This window comes from Grampus griseus, assembly GCF_964374135.1.
Source record: "Grampus griseus genome assembly, chromosome: 10".
NCBI lineage: Eukaryota > Metazoa > Chordata > Mammalia > Artiodactyla > Delphinidae > Grampus > Grampus griseus.
Genome location: NC_139004.1, coordinates 48,714,603 through 48,734,319, shown reverse-complemented (window position 1 = coordinate 48,734,319; position 19,717 = coordinate 48,714,603). Strand labels below are relative to the sequence as shown.

Genomic DNA, 19,717 nt, shown 5'->3' with positions numbered 1-19,717 from the left:
AGCAAAATGTTCATTGCAGCTCTATTTACAATAGCCTGGAGATGGAAACAACCTAAGTGCCCGTCATCGGATGAATGGATAAAGAAGATGTGGCACATATTACAATGGAATATTACTCAGCCATAAAAAGAAACGAAATTGAGCTATTTGTAATGAGGTGGATGGACCTAGAGTCTGTCACACAGAGTGAAGTAAGTCAGAAAGAGAAAGACAAATACCATATGCTAACACATATATATGGAATTTAAGAATAAAAAAATGTCATGAAGAACCTAGGGGTAAGACAGGAATAAAGACACAGACCTACTAGAGAATGGACTTGAGGATATGGGGAGGGGGAAGGGTAAGCTGTGACAAAGTGAGAGAGTGGCATGGACATACATACACTACCAAACGTAAAATAGATAGCTAGTGGGAAGCAGCTGCATAGCACAGGGAGATCAGCTTGGTGCTTTGTGACCACCTAAAGGGGTGGGATAGGGAGGGTGGGAGGGAGGGAGACGCAAGAGGGAAGAGATATGGGAACATATGTATATGTATAACTGATTCACTTTGTTATAAAGCAGAAACTAACACACCATTGTAAAGCAATTATACTCCAATAAAGATGTAAAACAAAACACACACACACACAGAAAACAACAACAACAACAAAGAAAACCTTTTTTTTTTTCTTTTGGCCGTGTGGCATGCAGGATCTTAGTTCCCCAACCAGGGATCGAACCCAAGCCCCCTGCAGTGGAGGCATGGAGTGTTAACCACTGGACCTCCAGGGAAGTCCCAAAATTAAAAATCTCTTTAAGCAAGAAGAACAAGTTTGTTAGCTGTGCTAAATCTGAGGCTGTAAAATTTTGATTAGCAATTTATGCTCATAGAAGACATAAATATGTTTTGTAACCTTTTGAGAATAATTGTCAGTCAGTAATCAGTAAAGAGCTGCCTACTTTGACAAAAGAATGAATCTGTATCTTGAATAATGTACATAAACTCCTTGTCAAAAGTCATCATATAGAAGGAAAAGCCAATATTCTCATTCCCCTTTAGTAAATCTGCTGGGAAATATATGCTTGGAAAAGGAAGAAAACTGGTTTCATGCAACATTGTAAAAGATGGTTATTACTTAATCTGAGTATCTGGAGAGTACCAATAATAAAGTTAAGTCTTCGGGTTCAGATAATATTTGTTTTTAACACTTCTTTGAAAACGAAGGAAGGTTGAAATGATCATTTTCTAGCCCTATTTAAACATGATTTCAACAGATCATCTACAAATCCAGTGTTTCTTACATAGATATCTGCTAATGACCAATGTTTCACTCTGGTCAATCTTCAGTAGAGGGGTATTCCTGTGAGATTTGGACAATATCAGAGACCAGTCCCTGGCAACATGACTTATAAACATCTAGTTGTCCCTTGCACTCTCTTCAGCCATGTATAAGTTCACACTAAAGCACTGTGGATTTCTCTGCTTTGAGGAGCTTACTAGAAAAAATACTGGAGTGTGTGGTCAAGCAGTGAGCTGAGACACAGGAGAATATTTTCCCCTAAAATAGAAATTGACCACTAGACCACCTTAAACAGAAGGCATGAAAAGGCCTTCTATTAACACCTCCCAATCTTGGCTGAGGACAGAAGTAACAGGACACCTCAAGGAACTATATGACTATGTACTTCACTGATAAATTTTGAAGTCTTGCACTTGATTTTTTTTTTAAACAGTCTTTGACCATCTAGCTATACCAGTGATAGAACACAGAAATTCAGGAAGTTTATTATTTTTTAAATAGCACAGATTGTACTCACATTTATATAGAGCTTCAGAATACTAAGGACTAATAGGAACAGAGTGTCCAGAGAGGAAAGAGTTCCATGGAAATCAGAAAAAAGCAGAACTTATATCAGTTGTTTATCCGATTGAATGAAGCTGGTAAGTTAGATTATTTGACTTGCAATTGGACACTGTCTAAAAATCCAAGTCTGTTGAAAACAATTCCTATTTGTGTATAGTTTTTCCTAAGTCACTGGATATTTTAGCAAGAGGAATGTTGGGAAAAGGTAAGATTTCTCAGGAAGACTTTCTAGAATCTACGTATTTCAATTAAATCCTAAAAAGCCGATGTACAGAGAACATTCAATGATTATAGTACCCATACTACACTATTCTTTCTGGACTAAAGAACAAATTTTGAGACCTTCATTATCTATTTTACCACTTTTCTCTCCATCAACTTGAGTAGTAAGGATAATTGGCCTGATTCTTTAACCCACAATCACTGTCAAATTCTGAACATTAATCCTCAGCAACATGCAAAAGAAGATGATCTCCCCTACACAGGAATAGACAGACTCTGCACAACAGCACACTTTTTTTTTAAAAAAAGACTATTCTTTAAAATATTTTATTTGGATCCAAGTCTTTACATCAGCTGAGGATCCCAGAGGTTGAAATGAAAGACATTCTTGAGCCTAGATTCATGGAAGGATATGCAAGATACACCTCCCTTTGTTTGATCTGGGTGACTGTGTTCCCAGTATGTGGGGGAGTACAGATTTAAGATGTGTACCTAATATACATATTTCATAACAGAGCAAATTATTTTTGAAGCAAAGTAAAGGTATTAGTACATAAAAAATATCACCCCAAAGTCATTACAATTTTAAAGAATTTAAAGTAATAATTTATGTGTCTTCAAAGAAAAGAAATAGGCTTGTGTTGTCTAATATAAATAAAAAGTTTGAAGAAGCTATTATGGGCAGAAGCCAAATGTTTATAAATTTAAAATTATAGATTCATTCTAATAAGTTATATGTAAATTCTACTAATTTTCACTAGCATACTTTTTCCAATGATAACAACTTCCCTCTGCAAACAGGAAAACAATAGCTATTTCTATTAGACATAGAAAGATCATTTTTAATATCTAGTGCAATAGCTACATTCAAATTCCTTTTGTATGTTATATCCACTTTTCTATGGATTAGTAAGATTGGTTTTGGTTTTAATGGAATGGGATGAGGAAGGTGACGGTGAATGAGAAATATCCCAAACTTTGGAAGAAACCCAGATTCATCGTGTGTGTAGCTTGATGTTGGGAGTCATAATTTGTGTGTCTGGATGAGAGAAAGGACTATACTTGTAATGAATATAATCAACAAAACTGAAGAAAGCTGCATAATACAACCTTTAGTCCCAAATAACAAAGGACAACACCTGCTCTTCATGTGATTAGTAGGACTCAAGTTGAAAAGGTTTTTGTATCTTAACAAAAGAGCAATCACATTTTGTAGAATTCTTTTTATTGCCTTCTGGCTCAAAGTTAAAATATAGAATAGAAAACGTGGAGAGTTATGGTTGAAAAGTTTTGAATTTCTGGAATCTGTGACACTAGATTTTAAGTATTACTAAACTTGAATTCCAAGTGAATTAATACCTTGAGTGAATTTTCAAATGGGCATAATGTGCAGAGAAACAAAAATTAATACAATCTTCTATTATTATACATGGTGACATTTTAAAAATGATATTTTGTTTTTTAGTAATTAGGATGAAAACAATTCTTAAAAGTTAAGAGAGGATATTACTGATAAAGATGAATTTCTGTTTACCAAGTACCAGGTCTGCATAACTAAACTTTCTCAGATAAATCAGTGCACTGGGACAAGTCATCGGATTAGGATACCCCCCACCACTTCCACCTCTCAAAACACTCCCCTTCAGACCTGAAACCCCTGAAAACAAGAGGCGCCTACAAGGAGGTCAGTTTGATTGAAGTCAGATCCATAAACTGAAAGTCAAGTCAAAAACAGGGTTAAGCCAATATATAAGTCCCATAGTAGACTTTTCTATTTAAGAAACAAATATAATCATCCACACCAGAAAAGAGTTACTCTAAATCAAGGGGTCTTTGCTTGTTCTCATAAATGGTATATAAAAGTTTCTGGATATCAACAATTAATCCATTTTGTCTAATTTTACTACTTTCCTACTAATAGTTATCCTACAGAATTCCTATAGATTTTAATTCAAGATAAGCTTGCAACCTAATCAGGCAGGTTTAGTTTTTAAGTTACTAAAGAATATCTTGTTAAAAATCACTCCCCTGGAAGGCTGTTTCATAATACTGCCATAGAGTGGCACAGAGTTTGAGAACAGAGAAACTGAAATTAGTACAAAAAGAACTTTCTATGTGAAGGTTTCCGCTGATGATTTAAAGTGATAAATGGACAATTTTCTATATTAATATATATTTATTTATATATTTGAAAATGCAACTCACATCAAAAGAGTACATTTACATCTTAAAATTTTGGTTAGGACACTTTTTGGGATAATGAAAATGTTCTCTATTTTAATCTGGAATGGTAGTTACATGGGTATATACACTTAAGAAAAACTCATCAAACTCCACCCTTAAGGTCTGTGCATTTCACGGTGTTTAAATTTTACCTCAATAAAAAAATTAAATTACTAAAAAGGTTAATCAAATGAAAGAAAACTACAGTAACTAACAGCACAGAAAATGGCAAAATGATGATGGAATACCTGAATGATTCAAGTTTTGGGAACACTGGTCTATGGAAAGGTGAAGAAAAGTAAAATCCAAAAGGAAATTAAATGAGTTTTGAAACGTGTCTGTGACTCTTCCCAAGGGGTTCTTCTACTTACTATTCTTTCCTGAGGTATCTCTCTGCCTGGTGCTAGAAGCCAGCCGTAGAGATCTATTATAATATTTATCTTTGTGGAAAGATGCATATAAAGCTAAGTGAATCAAGTGAGCTGCAGTACATGAATTCTATGTTAATAAGCAAGCTTATTAATTAGCACAAATATCCAGACATCTACTCATAAAATGTAAGCGATTTCTGCAATTGGGCTAATGAAATTTTCCTGCTTATTATGAAGAATTTTTGCAATAATTTGGGGGAAAATTTTTTTTATCCGAAAATATAATAGCTTGAATTCCTTATACATAAATGTATAAATCAAGAAAAGTGGTCATTAATTTTGCCTTTCAAGAGGTATAAGTTAAACTCTTGGCATTAATAAAAATAAAGTGTTAGAAAAAAAGATATGCATACATACATACTTTCTATATATAAGCTAAAAAAGTTTAGAGGGGGCTTCCTGGTGGCAGAGTGGTTAAGAATCCACCTGCCAACGCAGGGGACAAGGGTTCGATCCCTGGTCCGGGAAGATCCCACATGCCATGGAGCAACTAAGCCTGTGCACCACAACTACTGAGCCTGCACTCTAGGGCCCACGTGCCGCAACTACTAAGTAGAAGCAGCCTGCGTGCTGCAACTACTGAAGCCTGCACGGCTGGAACCCAAGCTCTGCAACGAGAAGCCACTGTAATGAGAAGCCCACACACCGCAACAAAGTGTAGCCCCCACTTGCCACAACTAGAGAAAGCCCACATACAGCAACGAAGACCCAATGCAACCAAAAATAAATAAATAAAAATGATTTTCTTTTTCATTAGAAAAAAGAGATCCTTTTCCAATTAGTAACAAATAATGTGGGAAGGCCTTAGTTAGAAATATGTAAAATTCTACATTGAAAAAAACTAAAGAAAAAATGATAAAGAGACATATTTCTACGTGTGTGCATTCACTTTATAAACATGTAATTTCTCTCCAAATGAATACATAGATTTTCTACAATACCAATCATCACCTCAACAGAATTTTTCCTGGGAGAATTAACTAAATATTTCTAAAGTTCATCTGTATGTTGTTAAAACTATTTAAATTGTGCCTTTATTGAGGTTTCCATGGGAAAGGAAATGTAGGGTAGGGTAAACAGTTTAGGACTGGCTACTTTGAATAATTCTGGAAGGCTTTGGTCTAGAGGGGTGGTCTCCATTGGCTGGAACCTGGGCCTGGGATAATTTAGGGCAGGGGCAATACTGGCTTGGTATTTGAGAATTTGATAAGAAGGTAGTTGGGTGATGTGGGTTTGGAATTAGTTGGTCCATATGAAAGATGTACCCTGTGCTAGTCTTGGGAGGGACAGTCTCTCCCCAAACAGAAAGGGTTTTTAAAATGTCAATTCATCATAATATACATACAATCTGAAAAACTAAACAGGCAAGAACTATGAAAACAATTTTTGAAAAAGTAGGGTAATGAAGGATCACCAATCCACACATTAAAGAAAAGATAGAGAAACAATAATTATAGCAATTTAGAATTCTTTTAAGACTAGATACGTGATATAGAAACAGATATTTTGACATGTTAAATGCCGTATGTTATATTATGAAGAAGGTATACTATATACTATAAAGAAGATAACAAAAGAAAAACAGTAAAGTAAAGAAGGGAAAGATTATTTATTAGTCAATAAATGGTATTCGGATAACTGGTTTTAGTGTAGAGGAGGAAAAATGTCTTTTTCCTCTATTCTTCTAAGCTCTCAGTTGGGGCCCCTGTAACAAAAGATAGATTAAAAAGAGAAAAGCATACAAATTTATCTAAGGTAAGTTTTATGTGACAGGGGAGCCTTCATAAGGAAATGAAGATCCAAAGAAGCAGTTCAACCTATAAATCAATCAATCAAAGTAAAAAAAGCTCATGGAAGAAATGGGCAAGGATATGCACAGGAAGTTTTCAGAAGAAATATGTCCAATAAATATATGAAAAATGCTCAACCTCACTAAAATAAAAGAATAAATAACAGCAGATTGAAATAAAAATGGCATATTTTTCTCCTTTCAAATATTGGCAAATATGTAAAAATTGGTGATATCTAAAGCTGGCAAGGGAGTGGGAAAAGCATTGATAGTGGTGGACACAAGGAGAGAAACTACTATTCGAGAATATTGTCACTTAAGGAGACTGTCAAGGCTCAACCTATCCCAATCACAGTTTTGACAGTAACTAGAGTTAAACATATCTCCACACACAATGTATAGAATGACATGTTAAATTTTAAAAATTCTTTTAAAATGCTATTAACTTTATAAATTTTCATTAAAAAGATTCATACAAATGTCTGATACTGTTCTCTACTTAACTTTAAGGTAAAGTCCATATTAAGCTGTGAATTTTAATTATTTGAATTTTCCATACATTATAATAACATGACATATTAAAAATATTTTAGTATATGAGAGTATGTACAAATAAAAGCAATTGTTTACTTGTTAACTTACAATTTTCTATTATTCTAATATTTGATAATTCTATAACATTGATAAAAGTAACTATAAATATTAAATTTTTAGTGTCAACTAACATTTAGAAGAAAAATTTGATTATATGTCATTTTGATTTAAAATATTAATTTAATTTTCTTTTAAAAATAGTGTTAATCAGATTGAATTTGAAGTCTGTATATTTGATTTAATAAAACATGATCTTACCCCTTTCTTGGCCACCACAGCAACTTTGCCATCTGCTTTGGATTTGTCTGTAAGATAATAAGGTATGGCTGCTTCAAAAAAGTGAACTACACTCCTATTCAAATAAATGCAACATTACACAGTTAGAATTTTCTACTTTCTCATACCATGATATGTGTTTTCAGTGGTTCTTTTGATCAAAATGCTAACAAACTCAGCTCCCAGAGTTGAGTAAAACAAAGTAATCCAAAAGTAGTAACATCAGGGATTGGTATACTTATTTGACAAACCTCCTCCCTTAAATCTGATGGCTGGTTGGATGTCCACCAGCTAGCATCTAGTGTATCTCATTTCTAGACAGCTTATGGTCAGCCTATGTGCTCTAGAGTATGTAGGATCTGGAATTAAATCCCAGCTACCTCTACGTGTACATCTATTGGGCTGGCCAAAAAGTTTGGAAAAACTCTAACGAACTTTTTGGCCAACCCCATACTACCAGCCAGACATGTAATAAAGACTTTATAGAGACAATATCTTATTTAATCCTCATGATAGTTTTAAAAGGGGCGTACTCCATCTGCACTTCACTGCATGAGGTCATGCAGTGGGGGCAGATCCATTTGACTACAAATCCCTAAGTTTTATGCCTGCTGCCTCCATCTGGGGTCCCTGAGCTGCCAACAGTGCATCAGAGAAAGACTCAGCAATAATGAAGAGTCTAATCAAATAGAGAACAGATGACCTTTGAACAACATGTGGATTTAAAGTGCAGACCCCTTGCACAGTGAAAAATCCACGTATAATTTTTGACTACCCTAAAACTTAACAACTAATAGCCTACTGTTGACTGGAAGCCTTAGTGATAACATAAACAGTCGAGTAACACATATTTTATATGTTATATGTATTATACACTATATTCTTACAATAAAGTAAGCCAGAGAAAAGAAAATGTTATTAAGCAAATAGTAAGAGAAAAAACATTTACAGTACTGTACTGTATATATCAGTGCTGTAAGTTATCTGTTTACGAGATGAATCATCTGCCTGTCAGTACCTACAGCAATAATGTCTTCTATGATACAAAACACTGTAGATGTCATATGTATTACTAACACTAGACATCAAAAATTAAAAGATAATGTGAAAATGAAATTCATGTTTAACAAAGAAACAGCAACATGACTGCTTTATGGTTGCCTAGTGTAATTGATATGATTGTTTCACAGTAGCCTTTCCTATACACTAATGAATGAATGGTTATCACATTTTTATGGCATAGAGTAGTACAGTCATACTCATAAGATAGGATGGGAAACACTGTTACATTTTGTTTAAAAACCCTTACCTGTGATGATAGGTTGATATGCAGTATCTCCAATTATGAGAGAGAGGAAGAGAGACATACTGTATGGTAATATAATTCTTTGAAAGCAAAGTTATAAGACAGTAAGAAAACTAACATGTTATTACTTTTATGTTAAACATCACTCACCTTATGCCTATATAAGGTTAGGCTATCCACCTCAAAACACACCTTGCACACAATGTTCTACATGATGAATACTTGGGCGTTGATGATGATGAGGACACAAAAAGTCTCATACAGTACTTGCCACACAGGTATTCGATTTTCACATGAAGATACTCTCATAATACACAACAGATAAGTTTATTAACTGTATGGCAAGATGATTATTTACTATTCATTGAGTAGAAGTGGATCATCATAAAGATCTTCATCCTCATCAACTTCATGCTGACTAGGCCGAGGAGAAGGAAGAGGAGGAGGGGTTGGGCTTGCTGTCTCAGGGGTGGCAGAGGCAGACAAAGTGGAGGAGATGGAAGGGGAGACAGGAGAGGCAGGCATATTTGGTGTAGCTTTACAGAAGTACATCTTAATTTCTGTCTGACTTTTTTGCTTTTTCATTTCTCCAAAAATGTTTCTATATGGTACCAACCCTTCTTCCACCGTTTGCTTTAGTTTCAGTGCCTGTATCGTAGAAGGGTTCCTGTTGTTTTGCTTTAGCCCATATCATAGAAGAGTCCATGTCGTAAAAAGTCAAAGCCCGTCTTGAATATTCGGAAACCTTCTGCCAGCTTGTCTGATGTCAATTTGTTTTCTGGCACTGCTTCTTCTACATCCTCTTCCTCATCTAGCCCTGGTTCAGAAGCACTCATCTGTTAATTCCTCTCGTGTGGTGTCTCTTAGCTCTTGAATTTCTCCAAGATCCATATCTTGAAACTCTTTGCCCCCCACCCTTTTTGCCTTATCCACAATCTCTTTCATGATTTCCTTGATTAGCTCCATCGTAAATCCCGTGAAGTATGCCCAACATCTGGTCACAGTCTTCTCCAGCAGTGATTTATTGTTTCAGGCTTGATGGCTTTCACGACTTTTTCTATAACAACAATGGCATCTTCAATGGTATAATCCTTCCAGACTTTCACAACGTTCTATCAGGATTCTCTTCCACAGCGTTGACAATCCTTTCCATAGAGCACTGTGAGTAATGAGCCTTACAAGGTCCTTATGACCCTCTGAATTAGAGACGTTGTGTTTGGGGGGCAAGTAGGCCACTTTGACGCCTTCAGTGTTGAACTCATGGGGTTTTGGGTGGCCAGGGGCATTGTCTAATATCAGAAGAACTTTAAAAGGCAGTCCCTTCCTGGCAAAGTACTTCCTGACTTCAGGGACAAAGCACAGATGAAACCAATCCAGAAAAAGGCTTCTTGTCATCCAGGCCTTCTTCTTGTAGTACAACCAAAAGACTGGCAGCTGCTGTTTATCTTTTCCCTTCAAGTTTTATGGGTTTGCAGCTTTATGGATAAGGGCAGTCCTGATCATAAACCCAACTGCCTTTGCACAAAATCATACAGTTAGCCTATTCTTTCCTGCTTTAAATCCTGATACTCGCTTCTTTTGCTTACTAACAAATATCCTTTGTGGCATTTTTTTCCAGAATGCACTTTCGTTTGCATTAAAAATCTGTTCAGGCAGACATCCTTTCTCCTCAGTGATTTAATGGTGTCTGGGAACTTGTCTCTTGCCTCTTGGTCAGCAGAAGCTGCTTCTCCTGTTATCTTGACTTTTAAGCCAAACCTCTTTCTAAAATTATCCAACCATCCTTTGCAGGCATTAAATTCTCCAACTTTAGATCCTTCACCTTCCATTTGCTTTAAGTTGGCAAATAATGACCTCACTTTTTCTTGAATCATATTAGAGTCTAAGGTATGTCCTTCTGATAGCAAACCTGCACCCACATTAAGGCCACATCTTCAAGATAAAAAGGTACTGCACAAAAAGTGCAAGGTTTTTCACATGCTGGTGTAACCACAGTGATGGCTTCACAAATTTCCTTTCCTTCTCTTTTTTATTTTTAAACAATGGTTGGATTCACCCATCTTGAAATGGTGGCAACTTCAGCTGCAGACCTCAATCTATGGTACATACCAAGCATGACTTATTTCTTGGGAGCACTTCCAACATCACGAGTGGCACTTTGTGGGTCCCATGGTGTTATTCAGGGTTTATGGTATTGCAGTAAATATTATGGAAAATATTGGGCTGGCCAAAAAATTCGTTCAGTTAGTGAATACATTGTTCAATAAAATTCTTGGTAAAAATGAAAAACGCGTCTTTTATTTTTACTTAAAACCGAATGAACTTTTTGGCCAACCAAATACATGAGAACCACGAGAAAGAACTTTCTACTGTGATATGCAACTTAGTGGAAAGACGAAGTGCTCATGTAGAGGTGACTGGTGTCACAGCGTTTTAAGCAGATGTGCACTACATTTGGGCTCACTGCTACAGCAGCAGGAGATGGCTAGGAAAGTATTACCATAGTACAGTATGTATCACAGTTATCTTTATGCAATCATGGCTTAATACTGCATCTTTATGCTTGTTTACATTTCTCTCGACTATGAATGGTTCCACATACAATCTGTGTTTGCATACATTTTGATAAATTTTAACTTTTTATAATAGATTTGTGCATATTTCATGGCAGTAAATGATAAAATAGACTAGTATCTACATATATTTTAATCATTCATGACATACCTTTTTCTTAATTTTTTCAATATTTCTAGGCTATGCAGTTCATCAGTGAATTTTTTCAAGTTGTCACAAATCTCCCCAAAACTTTCCATATATTTATTAAGTGAATTCGTTGAAATCTGCATGTAAGTGGACTCACACAGTTCCAACCCACGTTGTTCAAGGGTCAACTGTATAGAAAATTACGTCAAGATATTATTTTGATATGAGCAAAAGTATACATGTGTGTGTATTAGTAAAAATCATTGGCACAACTGTTGGATTTTTAAAAAATGTTCAATCTGGAATTCCATAATTGAATAATTATATGTAAATATTTATTCATAGATATGTTTTAGAAACCTTAATATTGTGGTAATGAAAAATGCAAAGAGCTATGGACATTAATTGTAAAGTTTTAGGGTTACATTTAACATTAAAGAAAAATGTATAGAAATTTAATTTATCAATATAGAATTTTAATTCACAATGAACATGTAAAACAAACAAAAAGGATAAATACCCATGAATATAAGAGAAAATAAATGCTTGCTATCTAAAAGCAAATTTTGTAGTTAAAAAGCTATTTGCATAAAACACAGAAATCTAGAGGAGCAGGTTATTATATTTATACCTACAACTGTTTGGCCACATGTAAACTGCCCTTTTTCCTGTGCTCAGCTGTGTGCTTGAAATAATCCCTTCTTCTGGAGTACACTTTTTCCCTACTGATGAACGTACAAGACCATCTACCAACACATCCTTCAACTAGGAGAAATTCCCACCTCTTTTGCAAATCCATAGTCACTTTAGTCTATAGAACTTTCTAACTTGTACTGATATTATGGTTACTTCTATATATGTGTAAGCACTCTGCAAGGCTAAGATGTGCCTCAAGGCAGGGACCATTTTTCATATGTACAGGTGCTCAATTTTTTTATAGTTAATTAAATATATATGTATTTTATTCAAAATATTATATGGATCTGAAATATACATTGTACCTGAACAAATTAGTATAATGTATTAATTGAAATACAGAGAATATTTACACGGCATAAGTTACTATACTAGACAGTGTAAAATATAAAACACTGTATATTCTCAGACCTTCAGTTTCTTTACTGATAACCCAGGAGTAATATATTGGTATACTGTGAGATTTAAATAATATAATCTACATAAATAAAGCTCCTAAAACAATGTCTGGTGGATTTTAGATAATCAGAAATGTTCTCTTCCATTTTAGCTAATTGGTATGTGTGTTAGAGAAAGAGAGAGACCTCCTTGTAGTACTAGGAAAAATAGTTCATTGATGATATATTTCACTATTGTCTCTTTTTAAGTGATTCCATCATTATTCCATTTAAATAATTATTTGTCTTTCAAACATAGTTGGAAATAATTGATGAGTAATGATAAAATAGCAAAATGTTTCAAAAGAGAGGAAAAAATAAGATCGTGGCCCAGCGAAACCTGATAGCAGTTACAAGATAGAATAAGTTTTGTTGTATCTAAAAATTTTTTTCCTCCGTTCTTTTGAAGACCTCTGATAACAATAAAAATCACAATGAAATATTAATCTGTACAAATGGCTAAAACTGCACAAAAAGAAACACAGAAACTAAAATTGGATCCAAAGGACCCTGATCATATATTGAGAGTTAATGATAACAGAATAGAAATTTATGTTTCTCCTCAAAACGTAAGTCATTCTTATGTAAAATTTCCAGTAGGGAGATGAATTGGGAACAGAAATATCCAAACTGTTGTTCAAGGAACATTTTATGCTCAAAAGTTGCGGAATCGTCTTCCAATGCAAGAGAACCACTCTAATTTCAAATGCCAAAGGGAAATTCTAATGTAATACTTAAAAACAAAACAATCACTAGCGGTTTCTCTGATAGTAACAGTAGGTCCATGTTCAACTTCAGCAGCATTAACTACTTTCTAAGAGCTGCATTCTCCCTAGTGAGAAAGGTTTAATTTCCTCCCTTCAGAAATCTCTGCATGTAAGGACCCTCACATACAGAGTGAAAAGCAGTTAACCGGAAATGTAGATTTGGATAATTAAAAGGGCCTCTTCTGAGCTACATCCAAATCATATTTTTAAAGTATAAAAAAGAAGCTGCAGGTAGAAAATGAAAATGTTCCAAATGAGTAGTGATGGTTATGCCTCATGACCCATAACAGATGTTAAAATTTTTATTTACAACCATATTAGAGAGAGGTACAAATATTAATATAAATCAATGGCTTCTCTTCTTTAAATAATTTTTCTAAAGCTTGTCCATTCATGGCCTCAGAAAAACTGTCAGTATGTTCTTTAAACATGACAGCTGAGAGCATTTTCTTAAATACAAAAAGGACAGTCCAGTTTTCTGTCCGTCAGTAAAGAGCTTGGAAGTCACCACTCCGTCCTAACAACAAGTAAAAGGATGAACAGACTGAAAATCAATAACTCTTCTTAGATCCCTCAGGGAGTGAGTTCACAGGGCAAACCACTGCCCCCAAATTTGGAGAGACAAATTGCTTACTGGCAAATTAAAAGAACCACAATTTACTGGAGTTGAAACCTTGCCAAGAGCCAATGCCTGGGAGGGAAATAGGAACTGAAATCCAGAAGTGCTGGAGGCTCAGTGTGAACAAGCCTGAGAGAGAAAAACCCCAGAGGGATCCAGTCCTGGGGGAGGGAGATGTACTTTGGTGAATTTACCTCCAGAAGCTCCATCAAGTTCTTACAGTGCCAACTGGGAAAATAATTCCCTGTGCTTCAGGCAGTGGGAGGAAAAAAGTAAGGGTTCTGAAATATGCCAGAGCTTTCAATTCTTCTAACAAGGCCTGTCCTCAAGAGAAACTATTTTACCAGAACCTAACCTACTGGGGTTTTTTCAGAGCCTAACCAGCCTGGAAGAAGGGAAATGCCCAAATCCAGCCTGTTGTAGCCTTCCATGTGGGGGAAGGGAATTCCAACTCCAGCCCCCTTTAGCTATCATGGACCACCTAAGTGGTAAAAAAAAATGAGAAGCACTCATTAAACTCAAAGCCCAGGACTGAGACCTAATCACAGGACTCCAAAATGCCTCCCCTACCCCACACACCTTACCACTGCACTAGTAAAGGCCTCTTTAACACAGTTCTTTTTACCTGGTACATCATATTCACCTTTCCACAAAAAATTACAAGGCATACTAAAAGGGAAATCACAGTTTGAAGTGACAGAGCAAGCGCTGGAAGCAGACACAGATATGGCATAGATGTTGGAATTATCAGACTGTGAATTTAAAGCAACTACAGTTAATATACCAAGGGCTCTAACGTTAAAAGTAGACAACTTGCAAGAACAGGTGTGCAATGTAAGCAGAGATAGAGAAATTCTAAGAAATAATAAAAAAGAAATACTAGAGATCAAAACACTGTAACAGAAATGAAGAATGCCTTTGATGGGCTCATCAGTAGACTGGACACAGCTGAGAAAAGACTCTCTGACCTTGAGGATACATCAATAGAAACTTCTAAAACCTATAAAGAAAAAAGAAAAAAGACTGAAAAAAAAACTGAACAGAATACCCAAGATATATGGGACAACTACAAAAGTGTAACACACATGTAATGGGAATACCAGAAGGAAAAGAGAGAGAGAAAGGGACAGAAGAAATATTTTAATTAATAATGACTGACAATTTCCCCAAATTAATGTCAGACACCAAACCATAGCCCCAGGAAGCTCAGAGAACACCAAGCAGGACAAATGCCAATAAAAACTACACTTAGGCATGTCCTACTTAAACTGCAGAAAAATCAAAAATAAAGAAAATTCTTGAAAGAAGCCAGAGAGGGGAAATTCTTATCTTTGCTCCTTACCTATAAAGGAGGGAATATAAGAATTTCATCCAGTTCCTCTCAGAAACCGTGCAAGCGAGAGGAGAGTGGAGTGAAATATTTAAAGTGTTGAGAGAAAAAACCCACGAAATTAGAACTCTGTACCCTGTAAAGTTATTCTTCAAAAGTAAAGGAATATACAAATTGTGAGACAAAGAAAAATTGGGGGAATTTATTGCTAGAAGTCCTGCCTTACAAGAAATGTTAAAAGAGAGATAGAGGGACTTCCCTGGTGGTGCAGTGGTTAAGAATCTGCCTGCCAATGCAGGGGACACGGGTTCGAGCCCTGATCTGGGAAGATCTCACATGCTGCAGAGCAACTAAGCCCGTCCACCACAACTACTGAGCCTGCACTCTAGAGCCTGTGTGCCTAGAGCCCGTGCTCTGCAACAAGAGAAGTCACTGCAATGAGAAGCCCATGCACCGCAACGAAGAGTAGCTCCCGCTCACCGCAACTAGAGAAAGCCCACGAGCAGAAATGAAGACCCAACACAGCCAAAAATAAATAAATAAATAAAAATAAATCTATTAAAAATTATAAAAGAGATAGAAAATGGTATAAACCAGAAATTTGGATCTACATAAAGGAAAAGCAGCAGAGAATGACTAAGTAAAAGTAAAAACTTTTATTTTTCTCATTCTTAATGTATCTAACAGAAAATACTTTGTTCAAAATGATAGCAACAATATATTCAATAATATATAGTGTGTGTGTGTGTGTGTGTGTGTGTGTGTGTGTGTATGAAATGAATGACAACAATGATACAACGGACAGAAGAGGAATCAGGAAATTTTTGTTAATATAAGGTACATTCATTACTCATGAAGTTATAATGTGTTACTTGAAAGTGGACTTGGATAACTGTAAATGAATATTGCAAACTGTAGGAAAACCACTAGAAAAATTAGAAAGAAAGAATAATTGATATGCTAAGAAAGGAGAGAAAACAGAATTATATGAAGTGCTCAATTAACACTACAAAAGGCAGAACAGACTATAAACTACTTCATTTAACAACAGCAGATACACATTCTTCTCAAGCTTGCTTGGAACATTCACCATGATAGACTACATTCTGGGCCGTAAAACATACCTTAAAAAGTTAAAGAAATAGATATCATATAGGGTTGGCCAAAAAGTTCGCTCGGGTTTTTCCGTAAGATGTTTGGGAAAAACCTGAACAAACTTTTTGACCAATCCAATCCAATAATCTGCTCTCATATCACAACGGAATAAAAGTAGAAATCAAAAACAGAAGGATAACTGGAAGATCCCCAAATACTTGGAGCTTTAACAACACATTTCTAAATAACATATGGGTCAAAAAAAATCTCACAAGAAATTTTAAAATATTTTGAATGAGATGAAAAAATAAATATGGCTTATCAAAATTTGTGAGATACAGTGAAAGCAGTGTTTAGAGGGGAATTTATAGCATTAAATGCATATATTATGAAAGACCAGAGATCTAAAACCAGTATGCCAAGCTTCCACCTTAGGAAGCTAGAAAAAGAAGAGCCAGTTAAATCTAAAGTAAACATGAGAAAAGAAATAAAAATTAGAGGAGAAACAAATGAAATTGGAAACAGGAAATCAATAGAGAATATTAATAAAACCAAAAGCTGTTTCTTTGAAAAATCAATAAAATCAGTAAGCCTCTAGCCAGGCTAACTAAGAAAATAAAAGAGAAAACAGAAATACTAGTGTCGAAAAATGAAAGAGAGGGCATCACTACAGATCCCATGGACTTTAAAAGGATAATAAATAAATGTTATGAATAACTCCATGCCCACAAATTTGATAACCTAGATGAAATGGACAAATTCCTTGAAAAACACAATCTGCCAAAAGTCACACAGGAGAAATAGACAATCTGAAGAGCCTGTATCTGTTTAAAAATTGAATCAATATAATAAACTTCCAAAACAGAAAGCATCAAGCCCAGGTGAGTTCTCTGGTGAATTCTACCAAACATTTAAGGAAGAAACTATACTCATTCTCTATAAACTCTTTCAGAAGATAGAAGCGAACAGAATACTTCCTAATTCATTCAATGAAGCCAGTATTACCTGAAATACCCAAACCAAATAAAGATATTACATGAAAACCACAGAGCAATCAATATTTCTCATGAACACAGATGCAAAAATCCTCAACAAAATATTAGCAAACCAAATCCACCAATGTATAAAAAAGAATTACACACCACAATCAAGTAAGATTTATTCCAGGTATTTGAGGCTGGTTCAACATTCAAAATCAATTAATGTAATCCATTACATCAATAGGCTAAAGAAGAAAAGTCACATGATCATATCAATAGAAGCAGATAAAGCACTTGACAAAATCCAACACCCATTCATGATAAAAACTCACAGCAAACTAGGAATAGAGGGAAACTTCCTCAATTTGAGGAGAATCTACAAAAAATCTACAGCTAACATCATCCTTAATGGTGAGAAATGCAAAGCTTTCCCACTAAGATCAGGAGCAAGTCAAAGACATTCCCTCCTCACCACTCCTTTCAATATTGTACTGGAACTCCTAACTAATGCAAGAGGACAATAAAAGAAATAAAAGATACAAATTGAGAAGAAATAAATAAAACTATCTTTGTTTGCACATAACATGGTCATCTAAGTAGAAAATCCAAAAGAATCAAGGAAAATACTCCTGGAAGAAATAAGTGATTAGAGCAAAGTTGCAGGATACAAAGTTAATATTAACACAAGAATCAATTGTTTTCCTATTTACCAGCAATGAACAAGTGGAATTTGAAATTGAAAACACATTACCATTTATATAGACACCCCCCAAAATGAAATACTTAGCCATAAATCTAAAATATGGACAAGATTTATACTAGGGAAGCTATAAAACTCTGATGAAAAATGAAAGAAGATCTAAATAAATGGAGAGATATTCCATGTTCATGGATAGGAAAACTCAATACTGTCAAGATCTCTGTTCTTCCAAACTTGATCTATAGATTCAATGCAATCTCAATCAAAATCTCAACAAGTTATTTTGCAGATATCAAGCTGATTCTAAAGTTTTTATGGAGCAACAAAGACCCAGAAAAGCTAACACAATATTGAAGAAGGGCAAAGTTGAAGAACTGATCCTACCTGACTTCAAGACTTACTAAAAAGCTACAATGATCAACAGTATAATATTGGGAAAATAATAAAAACAGATCAATGGAACAGAATACAGAGCCCAGAAACAGACCCAACAAATATAGTCAACTGATCTTTGACAAAGGAGCAAAGACAATATAATGGAGAAAAGCTAATGTTTTCAACAAATGCTGTCGGAACAACTAAATATCCACATGGCGTGCACACACACACATACACACACAAAAGAATCTAGACACAGACCTTACACCTTTCACAAAAATTAACTCAAATCCAAACACTCAGTTCATCATGATTTACATTCAGAGGAGGAGTTGCTGCAAAGGAAGAGCAGCCCACAGAAACCTTCTGCATCTTTAGCTGAGGCACAAAGAACAGAAGAAGACAGGAAGACACCTTCTATCCATTTCTCCTTTCCCACACCTTTGCTTTACAGTCAGGAAAAACCCTCAACAGAAGTACCCAGATTCCCAGACTGATAACTTTTTAGATATAATACCAAAGGCAAGATGCATGAAAGAAATAACTGATAAGCTGGATTTCATTAAAATTAAAAACTTCTATTCTACAAAGAACACTCTCAAGAGAATAAGACAATCCACAGAGTGAGAGAAAATATTTACAAAATACGTATCTGATAAAGGACTGCTATTCAAAATATACAAAAAATCTTAAAACTCAACAATAAGAAAATGAACAACTGGATTACAAAATGAGCAATAAACAGACAACTTACAAAAGAAGATTCAAAGATGGCAAATAAGTATATGAAAGGATATTCATCATCATATGTCATTAGAGAACTGCAATTAAAACAATAAGATACCTCTACACACCTATTAGAATGACCCACACCAAGGATGTGTAGCAACAGGAATTCTCATTTATTGCTGGTGGGAATGTAAAATGGTACAGCCACTTTGGAAGATACTTTGACAGTTTCTTACAACACTAAACATATTCTTACTATGTAATCCAGCAACTGCACTCCCTAGTATTTGCTCATTTACTCAAGTGAGCTGAAAACTTACGCCCACACAAAATCCTGCACACGGATGTTTACAGCAGCTTTATTAATAATCGCCAAAACATGGAAGCAACCAGGATATCCATGGATAAATGAACTGTGGTACATACAAACAATGGAATATAATTCAGTGCTTAAAAAAGAGCTATAAAGACATGGGGAAACATAAATGCATATTACTAAGTGAAAGAAGCCAATTTGAAAAGCTACATACCATATGATTCCAGCTATATCACATTCCAGAAAAGGCAAAACTATGGTGACAGTAAAAAGAACA

General features: G+C 35.1%; 1 protein-coding gene across 1 annotated transcript in view; it reads right to left on the bottom strand.

The window, feature by feature from the left end:
- The window catches only part of ZCWPW2 (zinc finger CW-type and PWWP domain containing 2), a 138,892-nt gene that overhangs the window by 22,590 nt on the left and 96,585 nt on the right, over positions 1-19,717 (bottom strand). Inside the window, exon 5 of the mRNA XM_082663641.1 lies at positions 7,367-7,413. Within this exon, the coding sequence (XP_082519767.1) occupies positions 7,367-7,413 (47 nt within the window). The remainder of the gene's footprint in view (positions 1-7,366; positions 7,414-19,717) is intronic.